The sequence below is a fragment of the Molothrus ater genome, chromosome 1, assembly GCF_012460135.2.
Source record: "Molothrus ater isolate BHLD 08-10-18 breed brown headed cowbird chromosome 1, BPBGC_Mater_1.1, whole genome shotgun sequence".
Lineage (NCBI taxonomy): Eukaryota > Metazoa > Chordata > Aves > Passeriformes > Icteridae > Molothrus > Molothrus ater.
The window spans coordinates 42,714,019-42,741,728 of NC_050478.2; the positions used below are offsets into that span (position 1 = coordinate 42,714,019).

The following is a 27,710-nucleotide window of genomic DNA, read 5'->3' on the forward strand; positions in this document are numbered from 1 at the left end:
AGCATCCTAAGTCTACAGCCAGGGAGTTGTGAGAGAAATAAGCAAATGGCTGTAAATATAATGCAATGCATCTAGTTGGAGAACTTGTTATTCACAGTTAAAAGATAAAGTGTGTATCATCTTGAAGAATGACTGGCTGAGATTTCGCCCTTAAAACTAAACACCAGTTACCATTTTTGTTTCTTGCTGTCAAGGTGACAGAACATAAATTTCAATGTTTAAAATAGCTTAAATTCTAATGTAGATGCTACATCACCTTTTCCATCACCCATTTATCACCAGTTTTCAAACTGGGGGGGAAAAAAAAAAGATAAGTATAATTGTCTTTCAGTCTCCAGAACCACCCCACAGTTTTGGGAAAACCATCTGTAAGGCTTGTTGAAGTATAGTGGATTTGCTTTCATATGTGTACATTTTGATATCTTTGCTGAATCTGTCCACATCTCATTTGGAGCTGTGTTCACTTCAGCTTGGACTAGGACAAGTGAGGTTTGGTTGAGGCAGGAACAAAGAGTTCCTAAAATCTGTGATGTTTGCAGTAGGTGACAAATTCTGTTTATCACTGAACTAACAGTTTTAAAACCCTGGCAGAAATGGTGCTTCATATCTCCTTACTAATCATGGGTCATCTAGTTTGGTCACCAAGAGGAATTTTTGAGCCCTGGTGAACAGAATTCCTTACAATGCATAAGTACAGTGACTCATGCCATAATTTCCTTGTATCTCTTTTCACAGAGAAAAATGTATGACTTAAATGTAGAAAGAAGTGTAAGTTTTGCAGATTAATAGAAAATGGCAATTTTCCCCCCCTTCTCTGATGTGGAGCATTAGGGCATTTTGACAGTAAACTATACCTGTCAGTGTGGAAGCCAATCTGTAACGTTAGCAATCAGCTAAGAGGTACCTTCATATGGCTTGTATTAATCATACTGTCAATTTTAATTCCATGGGCATCTTTCTTTCCACTTTTCACTTAGAATTTATTTCACAGCATGATCAAAGCTCTGCTGTTCATTACATTCAGCATTAGCTAATTTGGCTTTTGGCAACTCTCATCCCAGTTCCTATTAAATGCTGGCCATAAATTGAGATAAGCATTGTGCAAAAACATTTCAGGATTACCTAATGGTAACATAGAGAGGGTTGTATTATCATGCTAGTTTGAAGACTGTTGGGTTACTGTAAAATTAACCATTAGCAGATACTTACAACCTCCAAGACAAATTTACACCTACAGTGATTTTTTTCATGTCTTCTGAATTGACTACAGGATTAAATGAATGTGAGAAAAATCTTGTTCCTGTAGCATGTCTGAAACGCTCATTTGTGTATGCTTGAGTTTTATAGAGGCTTTTATACAGACAGTTTTGCAAGTGTGCTGTATCATAAAATATTTTGTGTCACAGAATGTGCTGTGTTTATACAACAAGATTATTAGGTCAACTGCTTTTTCCCAAGCTGCAGTCAATTAGGAGTCTCTGTGGAAGACTGATACCAGAAGACCTTTTATTTAGAATTTTTTCTTTCAGGAAGTGTTTCTAGAACATGCTGAATCCTTAATTTGTAGTGATAGATACAAAAAGTTGCAATTTCCCTGGAGAGAGGGGGAAATGCTACTTGGGTATGTATGTATGGCTTGGTACAAAACAACCTCTCTACTAACACTTGGCCCTCTTGTTTTCATACTTCAGTCTTGAAGGTAGACTTAAAATCCCAGTGTAAAAAATCTGTAAAAGCCTTGAATAGATATGTACATGGTGAGAAATAATTAACTAATGGGTTTTTTCCAGTTCCAGGTAAGTTGGTGACAAAATTTCTATAGATTTTGGGCTGCCTCCCATCTTAATTGTTATTGTTGGAGAAAATTACAGAAAACAGTTGGGCTTCTAAATCTTTTCCAAAAGTCTAATAAAACCTGATAATGCTTTAGTACATTACTGGCTGAATATGATATGTAACAGCTGTGATTTAAACACTAGTAAAAATAAGTTATAAACAATTAGAAAATTTGTTTTTAAAGAAAATATTGAATTACTAGAAAGCATGACGGTGCCATAAGACAGAAAAATACTCACAATTATGTAACTGACCAGATTACTTGTGCTTTTGAGTTTATTAGTATATCTCTTGATAGAATATTTATTTGACTTCCCCTGATTTAATAAATATTTGTTTATTTAATTGACATGTTTTATTTTATATCTATTTAATTTAGATATATTATATAATTTTTATATTATAATTTAAGTACTTTCTAGGGCTTTCTAAGAGCAGGACTAAATTCCAGAAATAGGACTGGCTTGCTGTGCTTGCTTTCCTACCAGTCTTCTAGAGTTCTTCTTGAAAACAGAAGGAGAGTACAAAAATATGTAAGGGTAGAAAAGACCAGTTTCCTCACTAGGAGATGATGTTTGCAGTATTTTATTTTTTGCTTTGCTTAACTCATTGCTTCTGCAGTTGCTTCCTGGAAACATGAGCACAGAATCTGTTTCCTTAGAGATTATCTTAACTTTTTCTTTTTTTGTTTACTTAAAAAAAACCCTTTCTTGTTGTCTTATTTGTTAGTCTCTTGCTCAGCAGTGCTGGTCTGGACATGTCTTCTTCTTTTTTTTTTTTCCATTTTGATAGTATATAAAGCAATTGTAGTATTCAGCAAATAAATTTGCTTCTTCTGAGAGAAACCAATTAATTAGTTTTAAGGCATAAGACAGACTTATCTGGAAAGAGGTGTGTTTCAGTGCTTCTAGAGACCAGAGCTGGTAAAATGAGCCCAGATTCTCATTATGCAGTTTGATACTTTTTACTTTGAAATGTACCTCAGAACTGCATATTAAACCTGGTATCTTTTTCAGCATAGATTTCTACTTGTGACGTTTTACAGTGGATTGGTAGTAAAAATACAGACCAGGATTTCTGCACTACCTAAAACAGTTTCTGAAGTGTAAATGCAAGAAGACACCGTGCAAGCTGGCATTTTTCCTTTCAAACTCATTAATTTAATACATGTTGCATTCAGCCACCTCCAGGAAAAAAAGAAAGCACTGTGATTCAGCCATTCAGTTTTAAGATCCAGATTCAGCAAATGACTTGGGCATTTTCAGGCTTAAATGTTTTTCTGAACTTAAGTATATTCATAGATATGCTTAAAACTAAACATAAGTTTAAGCATTCCGTTGAGCATGTCCAGGTTTCAAATGTGCCGGTGCGGTCAACAGAAGATGGGTGATCTGCTCCTGCCCTTCTGACAGTCTGTGAAATGCTCTGGCAGAAATGGAGCTGCCAGGTTTCCTTGGGCAGCCTCTGTGTGTGTGTGTGTGTGTGCTCAGGATGTGAGGGGAGGAAAGGGATGCTCTGTTACAGATGATAAATGGACCGGATAATGCTGTCTGCTCACGCTGCCCAACACGTTTTGTAATAAGTGTCTGCTCACTTGCATCTGCCTCAGCCACACTTTAATGGGACAGGCTGAAACTCTTCCTGCTAGACAGGTTCTTTTAAGTTTGGAGTTTTGAGGTTTTGTATTTTAAATAAATGCCTTGCACCTTTTATGAAAGTGGAAGATCTATAGGTAAAGAAATAAAGATAGGCTATTTATAAATATATAAAAATCAGATTATTGTTGTGTTGAGGCATTGTATTTGTGCTCTGAGGTAGCAGTGTGCAGGCTGACAGAGGTTTCACTCTGGTCTAAAGAATGTGCTTTGGGATGCTCCTATTAGAAACTGTCCCAACTTGGCAAAGATACAAGCTTCTGAAACATCCCTGGTTTATGTGCTTTGTAATGTCTTAAAGAAGCACATCAGGTGTAAGCACATGAACTTTTCACCTGGACTGAGCATACTCCAGTTGAGAACTGAGGCACATTTCACTGTGCTGGAGTGGCAGAAGGCATTGGATCTGAGGCAGGAAGGCTGCACTTCAGTCCTAGTGTTTCCCTGGGGTTTCAGCAGGGAGGAGGCTGAAATGAGGGAGAAATGGGCTATGCTGCTTTGGGAATAAATAAATAAATAGGGTAGATGGAGCTTACAGATTGTGGCAGGTGTTAGGATTGTGAGTGTGTGCATGTGGATGTTTGTGGAAGAGAAGATTAATGGGAGAGGTGAAGAAACCATGAAATAGATCCAACACATAATAACTTTTTTGTCATTTCTCCCCTCTCCTCTCCCAGGATTTTGGACATGTTTTTGGATGAAGTGAAATTTTGAAAGAAAAATTCTATGATAATATATGGGTTATGTGATTTTAAAAGCAGCATTTTTTGGACTAGCAGAAGAAAGGCCCTTTTTAAAGTCCCTTACTGTGATAATTCTGTCTCAGCAAGGCTCTCTGTTGAAGCCAGTTCAGTCTACAGGAGGGAAGGGAGGTCTGGTCATGCTTTCTTCTTATGTATATTGCAGAAATGTTTGCTCATAAATTTATTAACACCTATTAAAGACAGTTTAATTTAATTGAACTTCCTGAGCTTTATGAAAATTTTTCTTTGCCTGTATTGCTTCCCTGACAGAATCGCTTTTCACTTTCCTCCTGTGTTTTTTGCTCCTCTCAGAAACATGCAAGACCCACTAAACTAAAAACTGTTGCCACTAAAAGATAAAATTTGGTTTGGCGGCTTTTGGGGTTTTTTTGGTTGTGTTTTTGTTTTGTTTTATTTTGTTTTGTCTGTTCATAGTGTTTGAACTTAGCTTATTTTAATGTCAGAATACTGTGATCTGGAGTCCTAGCAAGGAAACTAATGATCTCCCTGCCTTCTCTGACAACAACATGATTTTGCTCTGATACTTTCCTTTGGCAAAGGCCAGCAGAGGACAGAGGTTCAAATGAGGAGCTGTTCTCAGGTGTTGGCTTCTTCACTTGTGCAGTTGGTAACCAGAGACCACCTTGCTTCAGAGTATAGACCGGTTCTAGGCTAGTCTAGGTCCAGATTTCTGATTTTAATTGAAAGTTTCTATAAGTAGTAGATTATAAAACAGACTTTTGATGCAAAATTTTATTAATGTCTCCCCAAGCTGATGTTTGGAATGCACTTTATCAGCTAACCAGCAGCACAGCTACTGTTTTTTTAGTTTTTTTTCTTCAGTTGAGTAGATTTTGTCAGGAATTGCTGTGGTAAATCCACTATAGAAATCAAATTAACTGTTCATAATTTCAGGAATTTAACCCTAATTGGCAATTTTTGTTTTGGAAGAGGTGAGGTTGGGGACCCACTGCTGCAAAACACAGCTGCTGCTTCTGCTCTTGTTGGTGGCTTTGCAGAACAGAATAGTTCTTCTGGCTCACCAAGCCCCTGGCACGGGACCACAAGTTTGATGGCATTGCATTTATCAGGGGGAAGAGGTTCAGTGCTGTTTGTGTGTTCACTTGGCGCACTGCAAAATGAGAGGGGACTTTGCTGTTGGCATTGGAGAACTTACAGCTTGTGGGAATGTTACCCTGGGTTTTGCTCACAGTGGAATAGTTCTCTTGTAATCATGAAAGGCATGTTCTTGCCTTTCACTGCTTTTTAATGGTTGCAGATAGAAATAATGATTGGGTTTGTAACCTGGTTTCAGCAAAAAAAACCCCAAAATAAAATAAATCCAAACCAAAAACCAGCACTATGAAGATATTTTTAATATTGAACAAATACATTCATGCTAGTGTAGCAAATTTGGATAAACTTTAGTATTTTGGTTTTATAACATATTCATACTAGTGTTAATGTAATGAAACTAAATCTTGTCTTCTGGTGATTTATACCATACTCCTTAGACATTTCTTTTTTCAAAGCAGATACCTGCTTTTTGTGGATCTGACTTCCAGGAGTTACACTAAACAAGATTAAGAAATCAGTATGGGAATGTGACTAAAATAATAACTACTCAACTCCCTACTTTTTCCTTCAATTTCTCTTGAATAACTACTTGCATTTCCTTTGTCAAATTACAATTTCAAAATGAAATATAAACTGTTAATAACCATTTCTTTTCAAGAGGTTTCATGCATCACATGACCCAGATTCATAATTTCTGCCTTGACAGTTTTATTAATACTGTTCTAAATTTGCAATATGAACAGCTGGAAAAGTTATCCAAGGGAGGCTGTTTATCTGCTGGCTTTTTTCAGGTTCATGGGAGTTACGAGGTGGGCTTGAGCTCAATCTGCAGTGTGTTAAGTCCAGTGTGTTTTCTGAAGTTGCAGGTCTTGCACACAGGGACATCCCCCACAGTCTGGGCACTTTATGACTGGTAAAGTTTTGTTTCCATGGGAGGGAAAAGAACATTAAAAAGCCATTCAGAAGAGTAAACCAAAGGTCTACCTAACCCTGTAATTTTTAATTTTTTTTTTTTTTAACAATGGCTTTTAGTGGATGCCTAGGAAAGACATGGCAGTGGGGCAGGCAAAAGTAGTGACTTCCCACATCTGTACTCCAACTTCTGATCCCGCTCTGGCTTGAAGATGAGTCAGAGGTTCTGCCTTCTTGTTTAAGACTGTATCTTTGTGTTTGTTGGCTGAGTAGTGCTTGCATGAAAACTAATTTCTGACAAGGTAATCCCGCAGTAAAAGTCATTACATAGTAAAGCAATTTAAAACATGTTGCTCTTCTAAATTTATTTTAAAAGATACAATGTTTTCCATGATTAAATGCAGTGGTTTTGTTGGGTTTTGCTCTGATTTCCCTAGATGTCTCTTCTATTCCTTCCTCACCTGTATTAGAAATGGGAAAAACTTAGGCAGTCTCTATCCTCCATAATATTATTTACATTTCCTTGAAATTATTTGTTGTATTTTCTTAAAAGCTGTTTGAATTTGGAACTACTTTGAAGTCTCTGTGTAAAGTTACTCACTTGGCTCATGTTTTTTAAAATTCCTCAAGAGGCAGTGCTTGAATAATTACAGTTGCAAACTTTGATTTTCACTCCTTAATATGATTTCAAAAATACTTTTATTTTTTGGTTGAGTAATGTGAGATGAACCCCAGTGCAAAGGACTTTAGGCATCTAGAAGTGACATTGTGTGATACTCTTTTTAACTGTTCATTGTAACTTTTCAGATAAATATCATTCTCCGGATACCTCAATTTTTGTTAATTCTGCCTTAAGCATAAGATTTTAGCCCCATTCTGTTATTTAGTTTTGAGTAATTCCCAATTTGATCTCTTTATTTTTACATTTACACATCAAAATTTTATCGGTGAGTTAGTTACTCCCCCTTCAACCTGTGATTACTTATGACTTCTGCATAGGAATATTGTTTGTCTTGATCAGTTGTTGTTTTCAACATTTTACCTTTTTCCATTTAAGAAATTCCTCCAGAGCTGACTCTGATCCATATTTTATTGCTGTGTGTTTTTATCATAAACCAACATTATTTGCTATCTTTTTTTTTTTGGAAAAAAAGTTTCTTAGTAGCAGACAGTATTAACTAGAGGGGGAAAGGAAAATCTAAATGAGGGAGAGAATGTTGTACTGTTGACATAATTTTTTTAATAATGTGTTATTAATCATTGCATTACACACAAATCAATACCAGTTGATTCATTAAACTTTTAGTCTTTGTTTGTTCATTGTATCAATTTTCAGCCTTTCTTTCACCTCTTTAAAGAAGGTATTATTCCTTGTAATGTTTGTTTCTTTGACCTACTATGTTTCTGCAATACATTTTAAGAAATATTTAAACGTATGGCTCTTTGTCTCTTATTACCATAATCATACTTTTTACTTTAATTCTTATATATTAGCTTGTTTAGAATTTCATCACAGCTCCTTTGAAGCCTGTAGTATTTTCATTAGCTTCTTGCTTGTGTAATACCATAATCTGATGGATTTTTTTTGTCTGTTATGTTGTTATTTGTGTGCCCAAGTCCATTAAGATCATACAGTTCAGCAAGATGGTATTTCAGAGAGGAGCACTGCTCTGCTTCATTTTATATTTTAAAATTTGGGAGAATTTGGGAAGTATTTTGTATGTGCTACCTGAATTTAAGCATCTCCATGAGTATCATCATGGCGATGTAAGCATGTGCTTGAAGTTAAGCACACATATAACATAAAAGGCACATTTGAGTGTTGCTTTATCTTTCTCAGCTGGGAGCAAGTTCCTGCTTACAAATATGCAGTATATTGTCAGCTTGGGCCTTGATAGAAGAAGATTTATTATTTAGATTGTAGTTGACATAAATGAAGAAACAAAACTACTGACTTGACAGTTTGGCATTTGTGTTTTGTGAGATCGTGCGTATTTAAGTGAAATTTAGAGACTGCTCAGTCTCTAATTTTGCAATAAATTATGACTGATTTGACATCTTATATATGGAATGTTTCTCCATTTCCTGAAAAGTTTCTGTTCATGGGTGTGCCACTTCTTTAAGGATTATATTTGTGTGTATATATATATTTATATGCATGTAAAAAAATTCACTCTGAAACTGTATATACTGGGCGCAGTATATACTATATTCAATTCCTGTACACCAATAATACATTTTAAAAGCTATTATTTTATCTGGAATCACAAATACAAAATTCAATTAGAATGTTATTGTATATAGTGAAAATAGGATTACTATGGAAATAAGGCAGACTATCTGTGTTTAGATTCAAATTATGAATGACTGCAAACAGAAAAAATATGGAGTAGCTGAGCCTTAATGTGGTTATAGTGAGCTGTGTTGTACGTGTCACAAGAAATCATTGTTTATACCTCTATTACTAAAATTTAGGAATATTATGCTGTTTTCTCCATGATTCAAACTCTATAAAACAACATTTTTCTTTTTCCTTTTTTTTCACAGCACTTGCTACTAGCAATAAAGTTTATCATGGCGTTTGTAATTCCTGATAAACCAAGAGATATCCAGATGAAACTCGCCAAATTGGAATTTGAATCTTTAGAGGCGCTCAAACAACAGGTAAGAGCATTTCAGATGCAGCTTCATTTTCTCTTAATCCATCATTACTTAAGAAGTAGAGCAGAGAGCTTTGACATATTTGTCTGTCCTTCCAACCCACCAATATATGCAAATCCACACCAGGAAAATGATGTGCCCTTTCAGACAGCTTGAAATTCCTGGTGTGACTGGCAGTGTGGCACCTTATAATGTCTGTTGTCCTCGTGTGTGCAAGCATACTCTGTTTATATTGTCACTTTTAAAGGACATTAGGCTCTATGAAATCTCATTTCAACTCCTGGAGGTGTTTGTTACTACAACACTAGAATTTCTTTCATTTCTGAAATACCATCACAAGTAAACAGTTAACTTGGCTCTAGTAGTAATCAGAAATTGTAAACAGTCTGAACATGTTTGAAATAATTGTGTTGAGAAGTATATACACATGAGGAAATAGTAATGTTGTCTTATTTTACTGTCCATACAGTAGTCTCATTTTATTGTGTAAAAGTGTATATTCTACAATATACTTTACAAACATTCCAAAGCAATTTAGGAAAATAAGGAACTGAATTGTTTTACTGAAAATTTTGTTTTAACCAATAATTCCATAGAGTTAGTGGTGGAGATCACAAGATATGAAGAGTTGCATGGGATTAGCTCAGTAGGATAACAGAGGTCCTACAGAGCTGGTTTTGCAGTGGTGGCATTCTTTAGGAGTTTCTGACTGTACAATGCTAGATGGGATGGGATTTCTAAGCTATTTTACATATCAGAAAACAAACTAAGAATAAAAACTCCAGCACTGAGCTGCAGAGACTGGTTTCCCTATTTCTGGCTATTTCAGATGTTTTCACACTTCAAATGGTGGTTTTACATGAACATGTTCTTTGTGTGCTTGACATGCACGTGTGTAAACTCCTCTATACTATTTATTATGTGTGTAAAATGGAAGGTCACTTTTTGAAGCATCTACTGTAGCTGCATGTCACAAAATAATCTCTTGATTCTGAACAAACTGAATCAAACAATACACTGCCTTTTGTAGTTAAAATCCCACAGTTTTGTGTGATACTAGAACATCACTATTGAGGTCAGTGCTGTCTTTCTTAATCAGCCATAACAAACAAAATCCAAATTACAGTCGTATCTAATGCCTGATAATTTTGTTTTGTTTCTCTCTAGTAGGTTGATATGAAGTTACCAGGACCTGGCCAGGGATCTCATGGGGTTTTTAGATAATACTAAAAGGAACAGGACTACATTTCTATTTCAGCTGTTTTTCTCTGTTTTCCTTTTGTAGACAGGCAAAACTAGGTCACCCACTGGAATGTTAAGGCCAAGTGAATATAGTCACCTTTGGTCACAATGCTCCAGCTGGAATATATACAGAGTCTCTTTCAATGTGAGTGTGCATGTCAGCAGTTAGGTCTTCATATGCCTGATTCCCAGTTTTTCAGGGTTACTTCATTAATTCAGCAGCAAATAGTCTGAATTTCAGCAAAAATCAGAAGCCTGGCCTAGTTCTCACCTGTGCTTTCAGACTTCCTAAAGGATCTAGGAAGAGTATTGGCTGAGTTTCAAGTGCCTTGATAGGTAGCTTAAATGCAAGTATATGCCATCACCTTTTTAGATTTCCTCTGATTGATACTGTGCTATATATGCCACAGATTTATAGATATTTGGACCTTCTTCCTTGTTGTTTAGTGTTTTTTTGAGTGAAAAATATCTGCATTTAAAAGTAGTACATTGGCACTGCAAGAAGATACCAAAACATTTCATTGAGAAGCACATTTTCTATTTCTTCCTCTTGTTACAGAGAGTCAGCATGGTAATTTATGCTGTATATCTTATTTTGAAGCAAAAAATAAGAACAACAAAATCCCCCAAAATATGTATTTAAAACAACAGGCATAAATATCTGGGGTAAATATGTTGTGGGATCAAGTGTTATGGAGAAACTAGTTTGTATACTTTTGTGCAAGTATGCATCACATTCCTTTCTTGATGCTATCCAGACATGCATTCCATTGTGTTTTACCATATAATCTTTTGGAGTACTGCTGTCTTGGGATGTAGCTATTAGAAGGGTATTAACAATGCCACACTGTAAACCTCTGAGATGCCAAAACAGATTATTGGGCTCTGTATATAGTGCATAGAGAGAAGATCTCCTAATACAGCTGCTTGAACAGTTGTATTGATTATGTTTGGGATCCTTAACTTTAGGCAGTGGGAGTACTTTTACATTTTCATTAATGCCAAGCTAATTGCTTTTTAACATGGTGCAGTGGGACTGTAACTATTCTGTGTTCAAATCCATTTGAAGACTTGAGTGTATATTTGAAAGGGATTTTAGAGACTAGAGGGTCTCAGGTCTCTAACAGAGATGAATAGTCAAAATTAGAGCTTGTTAAAAAAATCCTTCTTTGAAGGGTGAAAAATGCCGTAAAAAAAAAAAAAAGTCATTTTATATTGGAATGTCAGTCTTGTTTTGAAGTTCTCATACTTTAGGAAAGGTTTTTAGAAACTCCTGAAATGTTTCTTTGAAACATTTCTTTACATAGTTTAAGACTGTTGAAAAGGGGTAGACTGTTGAATGGGTTGAATAATGTGATTTTATGGGTTGAATAATGGGAATTTTGAGAAATACTTTGTTATGATACAGTTCTAGTATCATAACAAAGTTTGTTAATGTAACTCAAGACAAAGTATGTTCATCTTTTTGAATCCAGATTGGGGGATGTGCTACAGCTGTAGATTTTGCTTCAAATTTCCCTGGTATCCTTCAATGTAAAGAATGATAGAGGAGGCTGGTCAGCCTCTATTTTTGGGGGAAGCAGGGCCAGAAAATAAATTAATGTGAACTTTATTGTAGAGGACTAAAGAGATTATGGATCAAGATTCTTGGAAGGAGAGCAGGAGCAACTCCTTTCACACTCCCTAAAGTTGTCAGGTTCTTTATTGCTTGGAAGGAAGCCTGGATAATGGGCAACTAGAAATGGGTATTGCCAGGGTGATGGGCCCATCAGGATCCTTCCTGGGGAAGTAGCCACTTCGTAAAGTGGAGTGAGGTGCCTGAGACTCTCCCTGCATCCATCTTTGCAATACTCTGCTCTGGTGCCTTACTTGCTACAAGCACAGAAGCATGCCATGCTCTTTGGTCTAGTTCCTATTTTGGGATAGCCTGAGTATAGATGTGCCTGCAGGCAGCATAGGAGCAGTCAGTTAATTCTCCAGTGGTTCAGGAATTACCACTGCATACATTGTACATGGTGATGATGTCAAACTTGTGTGAGGTCACTATCTAGCATTTTCAGGGCAGTGACAGTAAAAGTTTCACTAATAAATACTTCAGCTTCTGGATAGATCAAAGCTTAATGAGTAGACAAAAAGCCCTCGTGGTTGGAGTTGGGTCAGCCATATATCCTTATAAAAGGTCTAAGTTCCAGAAACACAAGACAACCACAGATGAAACAGCATAATTTTCATTTTATGGACTAGATTATAGTCATGTTTTCAGGTATTAGGAGATCTTCCTAGTATTACCTTCTTCCAACTGAGGCAAACATTAAATATGTACCTTTTTTCTGCACTGAAATCAGACCCAGACAAAAGATAGCTCAATTGGAAAAAAAATATTATTTATGCCATTATTTTCTGATCATGAAGTACAGATAGTATCAACTCCAAGATAATGTATAGCTAGTTAATATTTTTCAAGGAAGGATAGAGTGTTAACACTGATTGACATTGATGGGGAATGCCTATCTTTTCACAAAGTGCAACTACTTACACAGCATCAATACCAGGTCTGAAAGCACAAGCTCGTTGATATGAAAATGCTCATTTTTTGTGGTACTTCTGCATTAAAACACCTGAATTACATAAATCGGGTAAAGATGTTTTCCTTATGGTATCTCCTGCACCAGTCTCTGAGGAAGATAAACATAGCCCTGAGGGCAACAATAGAGAAATACATTTTCATGCAAGAATTGGCTTTTTCAGAGTAACTATAGAGGACAAAAACTGTCCTTAAGCTGGAGCAGAAATGCAGATACGGAGGATTTTTTTGCTCTGTGCATCCCTTCCCAGTTTCATACCCGTCCCTTACCTCTAAGGGGACCTAATCTATAAATATCCTGACATCCCTGTGCTCTTGACTCCTTCCTTAGTGTTCTAGCCATCAGTGGGCAGTATCTTTTAACAGGAATGCCTTTTCCTTCTGATATGTGAAGCCTTTCAATGCTTCCTCTGAAGAAGCGAGTCCATCTGTTAGGTATCTGGTGTCCATCTGTAAATATTCCACCAGAAAGCGACTCCAGACAGATAACAGGCTCATGAGTGAAGGGCCCAGTCAGCTGATTGACAGCTGTCACCCTTCCTCAACTGGCAGTAATGAAAAGGGTCAGGCTTAGTGAACAGCAGCCATGAAAAGATGCCTCCTTTATCCTCCCTGGTGTATTTCTGTTCAGAGAGTGATAAAGCAATGCAGTTAAGACCTTTTGCTCTTTCATACAGTATCTCCCTTGGCAGTTGTACCATCCATATGCAATTGTTTAATGGCAGTGCTATGGTCTGGATATCCATAAACAATTGCTTCACTTGCTTTAGAGTGATGTCCAGGTGTTTGTATGTCAGTATTGTTCCTTGCTAATCATTTCCAGTAGAATAACAAGTTTTTTTAAGCAACAGTAGGTGCAGCATTCACTAGGATTTCTCCAGCAATGTCAACCTTTTCCTGAAAATGGGTCTTGTGTCTCAGTTCCCTCTCAAGGAAATGCAGGAAATTAGGAATACTGTGACTGATCTCTGCATCATCATCATCATCACTGACCAGAGGCTTCTTCAAAACATGACAGTGTGTTTACAAGCTTCTTTTTGAAAAGGATAGTGAGACAATGACAGAAAGAAACAGGTGTCTGTTCACCTAGGTGCAGTCATATGGAAAGTTTAACCCCTTTGTCCCTCCCTCTGCAGGTATTTTGATATGTGAAAGTTGCTGTTTTCTCGGTGAAAACCTGATTCAAGTAATTTCAGTGCCTTATCACTGCAATTCACTACACTGCAGCAGCTTTAATAATGGCAAGGTTTCTGGTTTCTGACTGCATTTGCTGAACCTTGCCATTTCCCCTGGGAATAGTACCCACTAGCACTAATCACATCCTTTCCAGCAGGAATACTCTGTGCTGGCCTGTTAGAGTGTGTAGCCTCTCTGAGAGCAGCTTCCTTTAGCTCAGATCAAAACAGAAGTGTTGCTAACTTAAGGGTCTTCTGTACTGTGTAACATTTGTGCATTCTTCTTGCACCTCTTCAAGCTGTTTTTGTTGCAGAGATTTTCTGTGTGCTAGCATATCATGTGTCTCAAAATATGACTGTGGAGGTGATGGGCCAAGAGCTGCTTCACTTATCAGTGAGCCTCAGAAAGGACCCTTCTCTTTTTGTGGGGGAAGGAAGAGAACAGGATCTTTGTTTTTAACTGTCTAACATTGGAAGAGCATAAGTCATTAGTTCTTAACATCCTGTTTATTTATCATGCAAAATGGGAACTGAAGACAGTTTTTTGTGAGTCTGAACCAAACTCCTGGATTCTGCCTTATTTGATGCTATAATTACTAGAATTTAGAGGGACCTGTAGTTTCAGGACTGCCCTCAAAACACCGCTGAAGCTTGTGCCACGCTTGCTGGCAATGCTGAACAAACACAAGGCTGCAGTCAGACAGGAGGAAGGGCAAGTAGCTGACATGAAAAGATTTCATTCAAATAATCTAAGATTTGCAAAACAGCCTGTAGGAAAGGCTGAAGAAATTTGGGCTCAAACATTGAATTTAGGTTAAAACAGAATACAAGTAAATAAACTACTTGTTTTATGTTTTGACACCACTTTCCCACCAAAAAATCCTTGAAAATAGCATTGTTTCTAAAGAAAAAAAATATTTTTTAAAAAGCCTCATTTATTTCTGAAGAAATATGCGGCTGCACTTTTTTCTTTGACTCTACAGATTTGTGTAATCAGATAAAACTCACAGCTGATGTTAAAATACAAGCATTGCTAATCATTGTTGGTTGCTGTAGGTTTTTTTAAGAGGGCAAACCTGTTACTTCAACTTCACAAATTCAATTTTTTTCCTGTGGAATAGGAAGAACACTTTCAGACATGTCAATATAACATTTGCATATGTTTGGTAGCAGCAGGATATAATGCAAGTAAGATTCATTGTATTTTCGTAGCAGTTTTTTTAAGCCTAGAAAGACTTGCACCCAGTCACAGAACAGACTGTGCTCAAACATAGTTTTGACAGGGTATTTTAAACATGAATTCCTTTAATCCAGGAGCTTGCTGGAGAGCATGTTAATGAAAATTTCTTTCAATAGTAAAGTGTTAGCAGAACAAAAATAAATTGTGTTCTTTGAAGAAAGGAAAAGTAAAAACAAATTTGGGAAGGAGATTTGTGTCTCCTCATTTGCTACTTTTCAGCTGAAGGTGAGATGTCAACAAGTTTATCTGGTTTGGAATAAGTTCAGCATTGAACTATGGGACCCTTGAGAGCTAACAGTATAAATATAAACTATTTAATAGGCATATTGAGATGGTAGATGGTACTTTTGCATGCTCTTAATAGGAACAGAAACAAATAATGGACCAACTTTCCAGCAGGTGTAACTTTCTGTTTCAGCCAACTCTGTGGCTGTTGCTTGGGGTAAAATTTCGCATCAGGTTATGTTTCCATAACATCTGAATCTCTCTGGAAAGATAACCCCATTTTACCTTTTTTTCACATCCTGATCTAGAGCCTGATGGTGGAATGAACATCAGTCAGTTCAGTACTCTCATTTTGCCTGATGTCCCAGGTCACTGACAAGATATGATCTCAACAAGGAAACCTGGAATAAGGGGATAGGATAAAAACTAGGTTAAAATTGTTCTTACTGTAAGACTGCTGCAGCTACATGAGGCTTTCACAGTTTCAGAACCCAGCGGGGTTCCCAATTATGTGTGTACTAGTTTGAATGCAAGGCAAGAGGCTGTTCCACTTCCCATACAAATGAGGGTAAAGTGCACAGTGAGATTTGATCTCAGGAACTCTGGTAACAGCCTCTTACAGGGCACTCATGTGTCTGTAGTTACAGACTTCTAAATGTGTTGTACCTGTTACTGAGAAGGTGAAGAACTAGATGAGAAGTAAAAATTAAATCTCTTCTCATGTTAAAATTCCTTCAAAAGAAAAGAATTCCACCTGGTCACACTTACCATGCTTTGATAATGGGTTTGTCTTTATAGAATTGAAGAGAATTTGATGATAAAAAATACAGTATTTGTATAGCAAGCAGCTGTGGACTCCTACACACCTACAGCATTTTAAATATCCTTTTCCCTATGCCACCTCAAAAGATCCCAGTGAGAGCAATGGACTTTAACAGGAAATGCTAGTTTATTTGAAATAATTAAACTTGACTCTGGAAAACTTTATCTGTGAGCAGGAAGACAATTAGTAGGATACATCTCAACTTTTTGGAGATGATGATTTCAGGCAAATTTTAGGTGTTTAGCTATTACTGATTATACCACTACCACCAGTCTTCCCAAGAAGATGTCTGTCATCCTGTCTACAGGAAGTGCTCTTTCTCAGGTGTAACTGGAGACCAAAGAGCAGGAACCCACAGAATTCCTGAAAAAGAGGAAAAAATTTAGAAGTGGGTTCATATCTGCATGCTGCTAGTGATGAAACCTGTACCACAATTGTGTCTTTGCACATGCTGCACAGCCTGATTATGGTGATTCTAAGAACAAATCTTCACTAGGGCATGTTGCCTACACAGCCACTGGGCTTCTGTTTATTTTTGATTTTGAAAAAATCTCTGCCTCCTGGTGCTGCCTTCAATACTCACACTTCTGTGGTATGAGAAATAGCACTCTGATATATATTTGCCATTTCAGTAAAACTCATGGCAAATAGTCAAGTTCTTGCCATATTGATTAATTTTTATTTCAAAATGAGATGTTAATTGCTTGTCTGGATAACATAAAAAGAAAAAAAAAGTAGCTAATGTGTGTACATTTTGTTTAAATTCAATAGTGTGTATTAATACTTAATTGTGTTGTAAATACATAACTGTAGCACATGCTTTTGGTGTGTTAGAGTAGTCCTTCTGCAAATGTTTTTCACACTTTCATCACAGAGAACTTTGTAAAGGTGATTTCATGGACTGCTACTTCTGACCCTTTCAAATACCTAATTCTGTACCTTCTCCCATCATCTAAAGAGCTGATATAGTTGAAAATGTATTGAGAGGGTGATTTTAAAAAGGTAAAAATTGATACTTGTCTCCATTGTGTATTATTTTCTCTAATTTTTAATCTACGGTGTTGATCTGAAGCTGTTAGTTGGAGGCATTATTTTAATGGGCAGCCCACAGGTTATTTTATAATCACAGGTATGTACAGGCAAACCAGGTATAAACAGTGTCACCAGTGTATATAAATACAGAATGTTTTCACTCAATTCACAAGAGACAGCAAAATCCCTTGGTACAGTCAAGGACTGTGTTGCAAAGAGAGGAGAAGCTACTGACGCTTTGATCTGTCCCTTACTGAATCCATGCTCATCACCTTCTTTCCTTATACTTTCTGCTACAGTTATGTCTTGAGCTTAAATCTTATCAGGGATCTCTTCTGCAAAGAGCACTTCTTTGACTGTCACAGAGTGAATCCTATCCTGCATGGCTTGGATTCCTGTCACACAAGCAGTGCAGTACATCTCCCGACTACTGCTCTGTACCAGTAATATCCATTAAGACGATTTTTTTTTCTACAAACCTGCCTTAAAGCATTAACTTTTCTCTCCCTCACCCTCTCACCTGGTTGGAGTTCAGGATGGATGGAATGGTTGCTCTTCCTTCTCCAAAACTAGGCAAAGACTGCACTGCAGGAAGCTTCAGTCTTTGAATGCCTCTGTCTCTTGAGGACGCCTGCCTGGCAGGTAGTGCAAGTGATTGACTCTTAGTCAAATTATCATTCCCTAGGAGTCACTGAGTTCCCAACATATGGCAACATTTGAATTTTGGCTTGGGGTTTTTCTGCCACTCATAATTTCCTAGAACAAATTATCAATTCATATTTCATTTATAATCTTGTAATTTATGCATATTATTTGGCAACCCAGTTTTGTCTACTTGTCCTTTTTGCTGCTTCTCAAAATTTGCGATAATTCAAAAATTTGAACGTAGTCAAATTTGTGCTGAAGAAAACCTTCCAAGTGAACAGACAGATATGAAGCAGCTTGGTCCAACAAAGGTGGTTTTATTTGTTTTAACTCCATTGTATTTGAAGGCTTCTGCAAACTCTACATATGCTCATCCATGTCAGCTGAAAAATAATTATGTCTGATGGTATCTCTGTTGTAGCAGAATAGACACCACCCACTTGTTCATAGATAATGAGCAATTATGTGTTCTGTATTAGTACCTGTTTTCTAAGACTTGCTGTATCCAGGATATAAGGAATTTTGCTACAATGTCTTAATAATTTTGCCCCTTACCAGTATCCAGACTGACACCTAAACTGTATTTAAACACGTTCTTTAAGAGTTTGTGATTTCACAGAATTATAGACTGGTGTAGTTTTGAAGGGACAGCGAGAAGTCATCCAGCCCACATCCCCATGTTGAGCTAATTGGTATAACTGAAGTTCCTTGTGGACAAGGAAAGGTCATACTTTTAAAATAAACACTTCCTGCAGAGTGACATTTTGTCAGAGAGGTTTTTGGAGTTTTCTCCTATTTGCTTTGGATGATTAAAATAAAATCCATATTTTTTCTTTCTGGAACACTTTGAACTGTATGGGAGATTTGCTTTGTAAAAACGTGCATGTGTCACAACAAAAAAGCCCGACCTCTGTCACTAGTAGAGATGTAAGCACACTAACTCCAAGTTGATAGGTATGTGTGGCTGAACAACACCAGCAAAATATAGTATATGTGTTTCACAGATATGGTGAGGAAAGTAGTATTTTCACTAATGATTGTGTAACTGTGGTGGAGATACACTGTTCAGTGGTGGACATTGCTTAATTGGAATAAAACTGGTAAATTATGAGAAACTGCAGAAAATCTGATCCCTTAGCAGGGCATGACAGGATGTCCAGTGTCTGAGGAAGATGCAGAGGGTCTGTGCATGAAAGGGAAAGAAAATGGAGAGTCCCTTTTTCTCCCTGTGCCACCTCAGGCAACAAAACCAGGACCCTATGTTGAGTCACTTCACTAGAAGCACGTGTGAGGCATCAACCAGAAAGAAGTTCTAACTTGCTTTTATCTTCATTTCCTGCAACCGACTAGCTTTCTTATGAGGAGACTGGTGGCACTTGTATTGTGAAAGGAACTTGGTTTTGGCATGTCTTAATGGGCCTGTATGATTAGGGAATCAGAAAGGAGCTCTGATGGTGTACAAGAATGCAGGAGGTGATGATGATGATGATGATGATAAGAAAGTCTGCAGAGATTAAGCTCTGATACTTTTTCCAGCTAATGCACATTTAAGATGCTTGTGAGAAATCTCTATCTACCACAGGGACATTTATAAGCTTTTTGTTTCAGTATCAGCAGTTCTTTTTAATACATTCTCATAAACTATGTGACAGCCTGAACCAGCAGTTTGTAACCTTTGCTGCCATAATACAGGGGGGATTATTTGGGGACAATTTATTTAGCTTATGAAGAAAAGGGTGAGAGATGTCGTTATGTAGGCTATGTAGGTATGTATTTGCTTCTTGACTTCTTGATGAAAAGGTCATGTGGTCCAGTGTCTGAAATCAGACATTGCATAAAGGAGGCATGATTTTGTATCTGTGAAAATAGGTGGATGTTGGTCCAGACTAGAAAACAAGTGTATGAGGGATGAAAAGAACTTTCATCAAAGATAGTATGCCATCTCTACCAGCATCCACAAACATCTAGAAAAGAGCAACTAGCAACGTCTAGAAAAATGGCAACTAGGTGCTGTACTTCCTCCTAAAACTCCCACAATTTCCAGTCATTTCTAGCTCCTGATTTTTCTAGGACAGATGCAGTATCTTTGTATTTAGTAATCTTCAGTTATTCTTTCTTCCATGGTAGCATTCTGTTCCCTTTTGAACCATTTTTGGCTTTAGGGTCTACAGCATTCTTCAGGAAGCAGTGCCACAACTCATTATTCTTGATGCCAAGGATATAGGATGATTATTTGCAGATGTTTTAATATATTTCAATTGAGTTTGGTGGGAAAAAAAAATTTAGCTTTTATATATGAGAAGAGATATTTGGCCAAATTGTCATGGAGGTCCTTTTGCCTTCTGTAATACATGATTTTGAGTTTCTGTAACTTTATTTTATGGGCTTTGTGGAAAATATGATGGCATGATTTACTTTTAGCTTGTTAATGATGCTTGCAAATTTGCTTTAAGATAATTAGTGTAATCAAATCACATGCTTCAGGGCTTTAGCTGACTCCTTTTTTTCTCTGTTTGTGTATAGATGGTTAAATAATGTGCATTGGTACAAATAGTTCTCTTTCTTGCAGGCCAGGTTAACATTTTGCTAAGACAATGAATGCCAGACAGATTACCAAATTTGGGGAAATTCAAGTTGGCAGGATTCCTGTAGTTTCTTTTCTTCCACCTGATTACGTACCTGAATTGATTTACCTAATCTGTTTCTTGCCACCAGAGTGGGGATATTAGGTGCTAAGGGTACTTTCCTGTTCATTTTTCACGGAAAATTGCTTCATCTGCCAAAACATGGAAAGTCTGGAGCACTGCCAGTTTGGTAATTGTCATTAGACAAGATACCATGACTTGGTTTGATCTCATGGCCTGTTGTGTCTTTGAAGTATGCTCGGCAGTTACACCACAACGTGACAGTGCCATGATATCGTTTATTTTCTTAAGAATAGCTAAGGTCATCTCTGTCACTTTGGACTGGGACACTTAAAAGTCCAGTCTTTCAAACTTTGTTAAGTTTATGGAAGAAGAAAATATTGCACTGATGAGGAATAGGTACATATTCAGGCATATATTGCGTTATTTACGTGTGATTCTTATATAAAGTTGTATTGTGCATCTGAAATTTTAATTTAATTATAAATTAAACATTCCATTAGTAATTAGCTTTCTTATGAGAGGGTAATTAGCTTTCTTATGTGCAGAAGGCTTTGTTTCATGCAAGGAGTACTTAAAAATACATAAGTTGAATATTTCTGTTTGGAATCTCCTGTAGTTCTAGGGGGACATTTTGCTTAGGGAGTTCTGGCCAGCACCTCCATAACGTGTGGCTGAATTCCAGCAGCCCCTGCTTTCTGCCTACCACTTGAGTTGCGTCGTTCCTTTGTAACTACTGATTTACTTTATTTATTTTCTTAAAGGCATCTTTATAGTCACAATAAGCAGGTTTTGAAAAGTTCAGCTGACTCTAGGCAACTGCTTTCCCTGGAGGATATGCATTTAAAAGTTACTTTCTTTCTACTCGGGTATTGTGTGTGCATAATATTTTCCAGCAAACATTAATCGTACTGGGTAGCTTTGAGGGCAAAACTGTTGCACTAAGATAAACATTTGAGAGTCGGCTTTAATGCCCAAAGCCTCTTAGCTTTTTTAGGTCAAATTATCTTGTATCCTCTGACTGTGTTTCTAAGCTTGCTTGCTACTGCTAAATGCTACTTTTTAAATTCAGATTCTGCGTTCTGTTTTTGTTGACAAGGTTAAAGAGAGGGTATCTCACAATTAAGGTCCCAACTTCAATGGCAAGAAAACCAGAGCGGTTCTACTTCCTTAGAGCTGGAACTTAAGAAGAAAGATGGTTATTTCATACTTGCCATAGCATCTCTGCTTTTTGTATTCTGCCAGTGTCATTATAATACTGGTGCTAAATGAGGCTGTTAGGCTACAACAATGTGTTAGGAGGTAAACTTTTTGTTAACAAGAATGTAGGAGGTCATTATTTATACCAAGAGTTTCTGGAAAGACTTTATTTCACAAATGTTTTCTGCAAGCTATAAATTATTATAAACAAACCTATTAAAAATGCATTATGTATTGTGTAACTATGCTAGAAAAGGCAAATAGAGGTAATTTTCTTAAAAATGCCTTGTTATTTGCATTGATATCAACAGAGATCTCAGATATCACTTGGTAAGAACTATTTTTTCACAGAATATGTTCAAAAGTTGTAGCTTTGTTAAATACTTGAGTTAAATACTACTTACTACTCAACAAATTTTCTTTCACTTCCTCCTCAGTGAATGCACTTGGTTAATATTTGCCATGCACTCAGCTAGAGATTAAATTACTGGGGACTGAGAAGAAAAAGCACTTGTAAAAACACAGGTTTCTCCTGCTGTGAAACCATGGCTGTAGTGTGCAAAATGTGATTTTTCTAAAGTTAGGTTTACTGGCAGGGGATATATATGAAAATGTCCAAAAAGCAGAGACCTCATCTGTTCCTGCTGGTAGCTAGCATGATGCCATTAGTGTCTGTAACTGGGGAGCTCGGCGGGCGAAGGAAGTGAGGGAGGATTGTTTGGAGTTCTTTAAAATATCTCCTTGAAAGCCAGATAGTGAGAGAGTTAGAGAGGGAGAGCTGTCAGATAGTCAAATATCTGGGAGATGGTTTGGCTGTCACAGTGTATGAAAGTTATGTAAGGTGTATAAGCATATTACATAAGAGCTCCCCTATGCTCCAGGTCACTGGCTGTGCTTCCAAAATTCACTGCTACCCGCCTGAAACCAGCCTGGAAACACACACAGCACTCTTGGAAAATGGGCATCTCTGTTATTGCTGCAGCAGTGGCAGCATGATTGCATGAGAGACACATATCAAAATATTCAAAAGTAATACAATTATTTGTAAGAAGAAGAGAATCAAATGTCCATGAGAAATTAATTTTTTTTTAACTGAGTATCAGTATAGAAGAGCAAATCACATACAGCAACTTGTATTGCAGTGGAACATGTTTCAATACTATGAAGTGGTGGGGAGTTTTTAGGCCCAGCAGGAAGGGGCTGCTCTTTATATGCAATCTGAATAAGCATTTCTTTGCATTTGCAAAAAAAGAATTGCAGATCAGCATTTTTTTTGCTAGTTATTTTGTTATTGCTAGTAAAATCTTCTGCAGATTTAACTTCAGTTCTCCTGCAAATAGAAGCATAGATATTTCTCATGGGGCAATACTTGCTAAGGCTTCTTTAATCCATCACAGTTTAAGATCAAGATTGAAAGGTGCTTGATGATGAGCCTTTTCCACCCTCTGCAGCACATTTTAATGGTAGCAGTAAGAGCTCAATACTTCATGCTTCGGTCAGATAGCTACAGCTCCTTCCTGACAGTGTGCCAGATTTAATTTATATTACAGGTTAAATGGTTGAAATTGCTGTAGTAACTGTAATAGATAACAGATGAGAACTCTATAAGACATTCTCTTCTTAAGTTATTGGGAAATTGAATTCAGCTTTGCAAAGGAGTATTCTTTTTCATCCTTCAGTCTCCTCTCAAAAATTTGCTTGGAGGTGGGAAAGGCAGCACAATGTCTTTGTGCAGATGGCATGGAGTGTTTGCAAGGAGCTTCTTCTCATCCAGATGTTGTGGAACATAGATCACGTGTCCAGAGCTAAATGCTGACAGAGTGCTGTAATGGTCACTGTTCAAACAAAACAGGAGCAGTATTAGTTTCACTCTGTCCAGAAACAGTTTGTTTGGTCTTGGGACAGTCACCATTAAGGTGAAGCCTCTGTACCTGACAAATATTGAACTAAACCGAACACATTTTTTATTAGAGACTGCTAATACCTGGGTCCAGCCTGTAGCCCAGTTACCTCTTCTGCCTGATGGTGCTTCTCAGAACTGCAGTTGGGTTCTGTGTTCATACCCAGCATTGCTGCCTCTGGCGTGTTACAGTGCTGTTGGTGCAATTCACTGCCAGAGTGAGAGGCAGTTCAGCTGTATGTCAGACCTTCCCCCCCAGCCTCCTGCAAAAGCTTTCTGCTATTTCAGTCTCTTGGCTGGTCCTACAGTAATCTCAGCTTTCTGTGAACTCTACAGAAGTTTGGCAGAAGTTACTGTAGACTGTTTTCCTTCTTCAGTGCCATGAAACACTTTTTGTCACCTCACAGTTGCTGGGATCTCAATGTCTAGTTTGTGAATAAGTGCTTTTTGCATTGTTAGTGCAAACTGAGTTTCGTGTCTTTTCCTTGAGGAAGTTCTCTCTCCTTATTTCCCATGTCTAGGAGGATTGCCCCATGAAGCCATTCTGCAGTTCCTGTTCTGTTTAAGTAGAACATTTCACACAAACATCCTGTCCACTTGCAAGTCACTAGTCACTGGGAGCAAGATCTCTGCAGGAAATTTTTATGTAATGAAATTCTATAATACAATTATTTACATGTGGAGATATGTATATGCAGCATGTATAGCCTGTGTTCATCATGCTGCACTGCAATTTTTTGCCACAGCAGAGTTTATCTCTTACTGGTTTCTTATCTATAAAGAAATGGGGAGCTGGTTGTTTCTTCTCCAGTTGGGATTTCAGGACTGACTGTCCACAACAATCATGTGTGTCAAGTGTATCAGCAGCAAATCCATACAGTATAACATAAAGAACCAGTTCAGGTAAAATAGTGTTTTTTTAGCATTGAGTCTTTATATAAACAAGGGGCAGACAAGTTAGCTCATTGCTCTCGCAACAAGCTAGTTCTGTACGTCAATCTGCAGCTGTATGGTTACTGTTACCTGACAAAGTGTCCCTGAATATGAAATAAATGTGGTTTACAGAGTTGTTTGGTATAAAAATAGTCTCTTCCCCTTCCTCTCTCAAATTTATTCTCTCAAATTTTTTACCTGCTTTTTGCATTCTGTTCATTGTGTTTTGTTCTGAAAGAGTTTTTGTCATTACTCATCTCGGTGTGTAGACTCTTCTAATCTTCCCAGTTTCGCGTTTCTCTGTTTTACTTATCTTAGTATTTCTTGTCTCCATGAGAGAGATTGTTAGGTTGTCATGCAGTGAGTTTCCTGAACCTGATTTCATAACTGTGCTCTTTGCCTCATTGCAGTTCACCCTGGACTCTAATCAGCTGTTAGGCATTTTAAAGTCCCTGTACAGTGGGTATTTTGTAAACATCATTTATTTGCCACTATGAGTGTTCCACAGCTCTACACAAAGTGACAATGGAATTAATCCAGGAAAAGAAACGAGCTGAAAAAAGTCATTTAAGTACCCATGGCAGCCTTGCTCTGCTAGGCAGTTTGTTTACATTGATTTTATAAGGACACAAACAAAGAACTGTGGAAGAAAAGAATCTATTCTGAATTGTTTGGTTCACTCATCACAATATTCAGTATTTGAACAATATCTCCCAGCCTCTCAAATAGATTAAATGGCATTTAATTTACCCTCATTATGAACATGTTTTTGTTATAACACTCAAAATACTCAGTTCTTGAAGGCCTTCATTTCAGTGATAAAAGAATGTGATGGTTTCCAAAGAAAGCCTTGTGCAAAAAAAGCTGAATACTGAAACCTGAAATTGAAAGTTGAGGAAGGTGGAGGAGTGACAGGAAAGGTAGTTGCACATGGCACATTTAGAAGATCTTGTTCTTTCATTTGCTTTTTAGCTTTGCATTGATACCAAAATCAAGCAATTCCGTTGTCTCCACAGTAGAAAAAGTAATGAGCAATTCCTGCCTTCATTATCATGTTGAAATGTATGTTAACTGTGAGTTCTCTTATTCTATTAGAAATACATTTTTATTTTCCTAATACCCTAAGTCCTGTGCATATATGCACATGTTTATACACCTGCATTTGCCTCTGAGTCTGTACATAGCCATATACCCTTACAACTGTTTTTTGGTAATACTGAATCAGCTTGTCCATGGCAATTTTTAAATGCTGAATCATTCAGTAGCTGCTTTGTTTAATAAATTTTATTTATTATTTCAGGATTTTTTTTAAGGTTTGGGGATTTTTTTTTTCCCTTTGGCTATATGTACTGCCTATGGCCCCTATACTACATATGCTTATGTGAAAAAAATTTTTTTCAGTATGAACTGTTCTTTCTCTTGTAAAATGACTTCCATTTTCATCAGTCTTTTAGATAGGAGTTCTGCAGTTTGATTAGAAAAGCAAGGCTAGTCATGAGAAAGTTTTATATATATTAAATCCTGGAAGACTGAAGTAAAGTGTGGTTGAATTTCACCAGCAAGAATGGAGAATGCAGATATAAGATGGGCAAGTGAGTGATTCTTTTACAGCTGAGTGGAAACAATAGTTTCTGCAAACTGGATTGATGAATGAATGCTCTGGGGATGTGCTTTGTAACTTTCTGACAATGGGAGATAATAGAAGTTAAGGGGCCTCTGCATGTAAGAAAGAGAAAATATTTTTAACAGCATTAAACCTGTATGGCTGATTAGAGGTATTTATATAGTACTGGCATTTTGCTATCTTAGCTAGGACTACTAAATTACCTGCACTAAATAGTATACATACTAGGAAAAATTGCTTAAGATATGCCAGTCTCCTCCATATCTTGAAAAAAACAGAGAAAGAGCTTCCTCTGAAGAGGAATCTCAGTCTATGAAGGAATTTACCCCTCACTGTTAACTGTACTTGGAGCATCTTGGGACAAGTCTCCTTCAGGGTGAAATGTCAATATTTTCATGGGTAGAAACCAGCTAAGAACTTGGCTCATAATTTAAATCCTGTTTGAAAATGGAATGTTTATATGTTGACCAAGTAAAGAGCAAAATTAGATATGTCATGATTTACTTGAGGGTGAATAATGGGGCCCACAAGACTGAATTTGAGCTTCAGAAAATATGGGTGTCATTCCCTATCAAAGGTCCTGCTTGGTAGTGTCTCTTCCTGTCCTTTTTTTATGCTTCATTTAAACAAAGTGGCTTCACTGAAATGATGAATGGAATGTCCTCATTTTTGCAAATACTTTATCTAAACATAGATACATAGAAAAAAAGAGTGTATCCATAGAAGTAGAGCATAGGGTGGTTTTTTGCTTGTTTTCCTGTTTTTTATATATAAATATCCTAGATCAGTTTAAAGAACACAAGGACCAAATTATACATTGTTTGTTTATGCCTGAAGGTTTTTGCATTTTTACTTTCAGGTTTGTTTCCTCCATTATCATAATCACCCTCTTATGCAGAGGGACAATATATAATTGAGTTTCCTGGAGAGTGTTATGCAAGAATATCCTCATTTCCCAAGGGCAGTGCAAAATAAATAAATAAATATACACTGTTGTCAGGGAGCAGCATTGCAAACTGTTTCTGTTCTGATCTTAAAAACTTCTGCACCTGCACTGTCTATAAAATTAGCAGTTGGAAATTTGACTTCAAATTGACTGAATCCATTGAAATGAACACACTAGAGCAGTCTTTGTTTCCAAGGCAACAGTCAGCCCTGTTCCTAAGGACTCAAAAGGTGTTTAAATGACAAGGTTGCCTTCAGAACACATCTTACTAAATTTAAATTTTACATTCATTCAGAATATCTGGAACTATAAAACTTTCCTAATATGAAGTACAGCTCTCATTATGTCTCTACTCAGTCATAAAAAGAACTCACTCCTACAAAATATATTCTCTTCCCAATACTATACTCTAAATATGTTACAGGTCATGCTGCATTTCTAGTTTCTCACTGTAACTATTATGGGAGACAAGTAGTGATATCTATAAGGTTAGATAATACTTTCTATTACATTAAACTACAATATTAGAACTATAGCAAAAATAGGTTCTGGAGGACATGGTAAAAAAAAACCCAATCAGGTATTTTGGCAGATCAAATCAGAATTAATGAA

At 37.0% G+C, this 27,710-nt stretch overlaps 1 protein-coding gene across 2 annotated transcripts in view; it reads left to right on the forward strand.

The window, feature by feature from the left end:
- ANO10 (anoctamin 10) overlaps positions 1–27,710 on the forward strand; it is a 122,048-nt gene that overhangs the window by 71,614 nt on the left and 22,724 nt on the right. For both annotated transcript variants that reach the window (XM_036378987.1, XM_054517176.1), the window contains one exon: positions 8,771–8,887. In XM_036378987.1, coding sequence (XP_036234880.1) covers positions 8,771–8,887 — 117 coding nt within the window. The remainder of the gene's footprint in view (positions 1–8,770; positions 8,888–27,710) is intronic.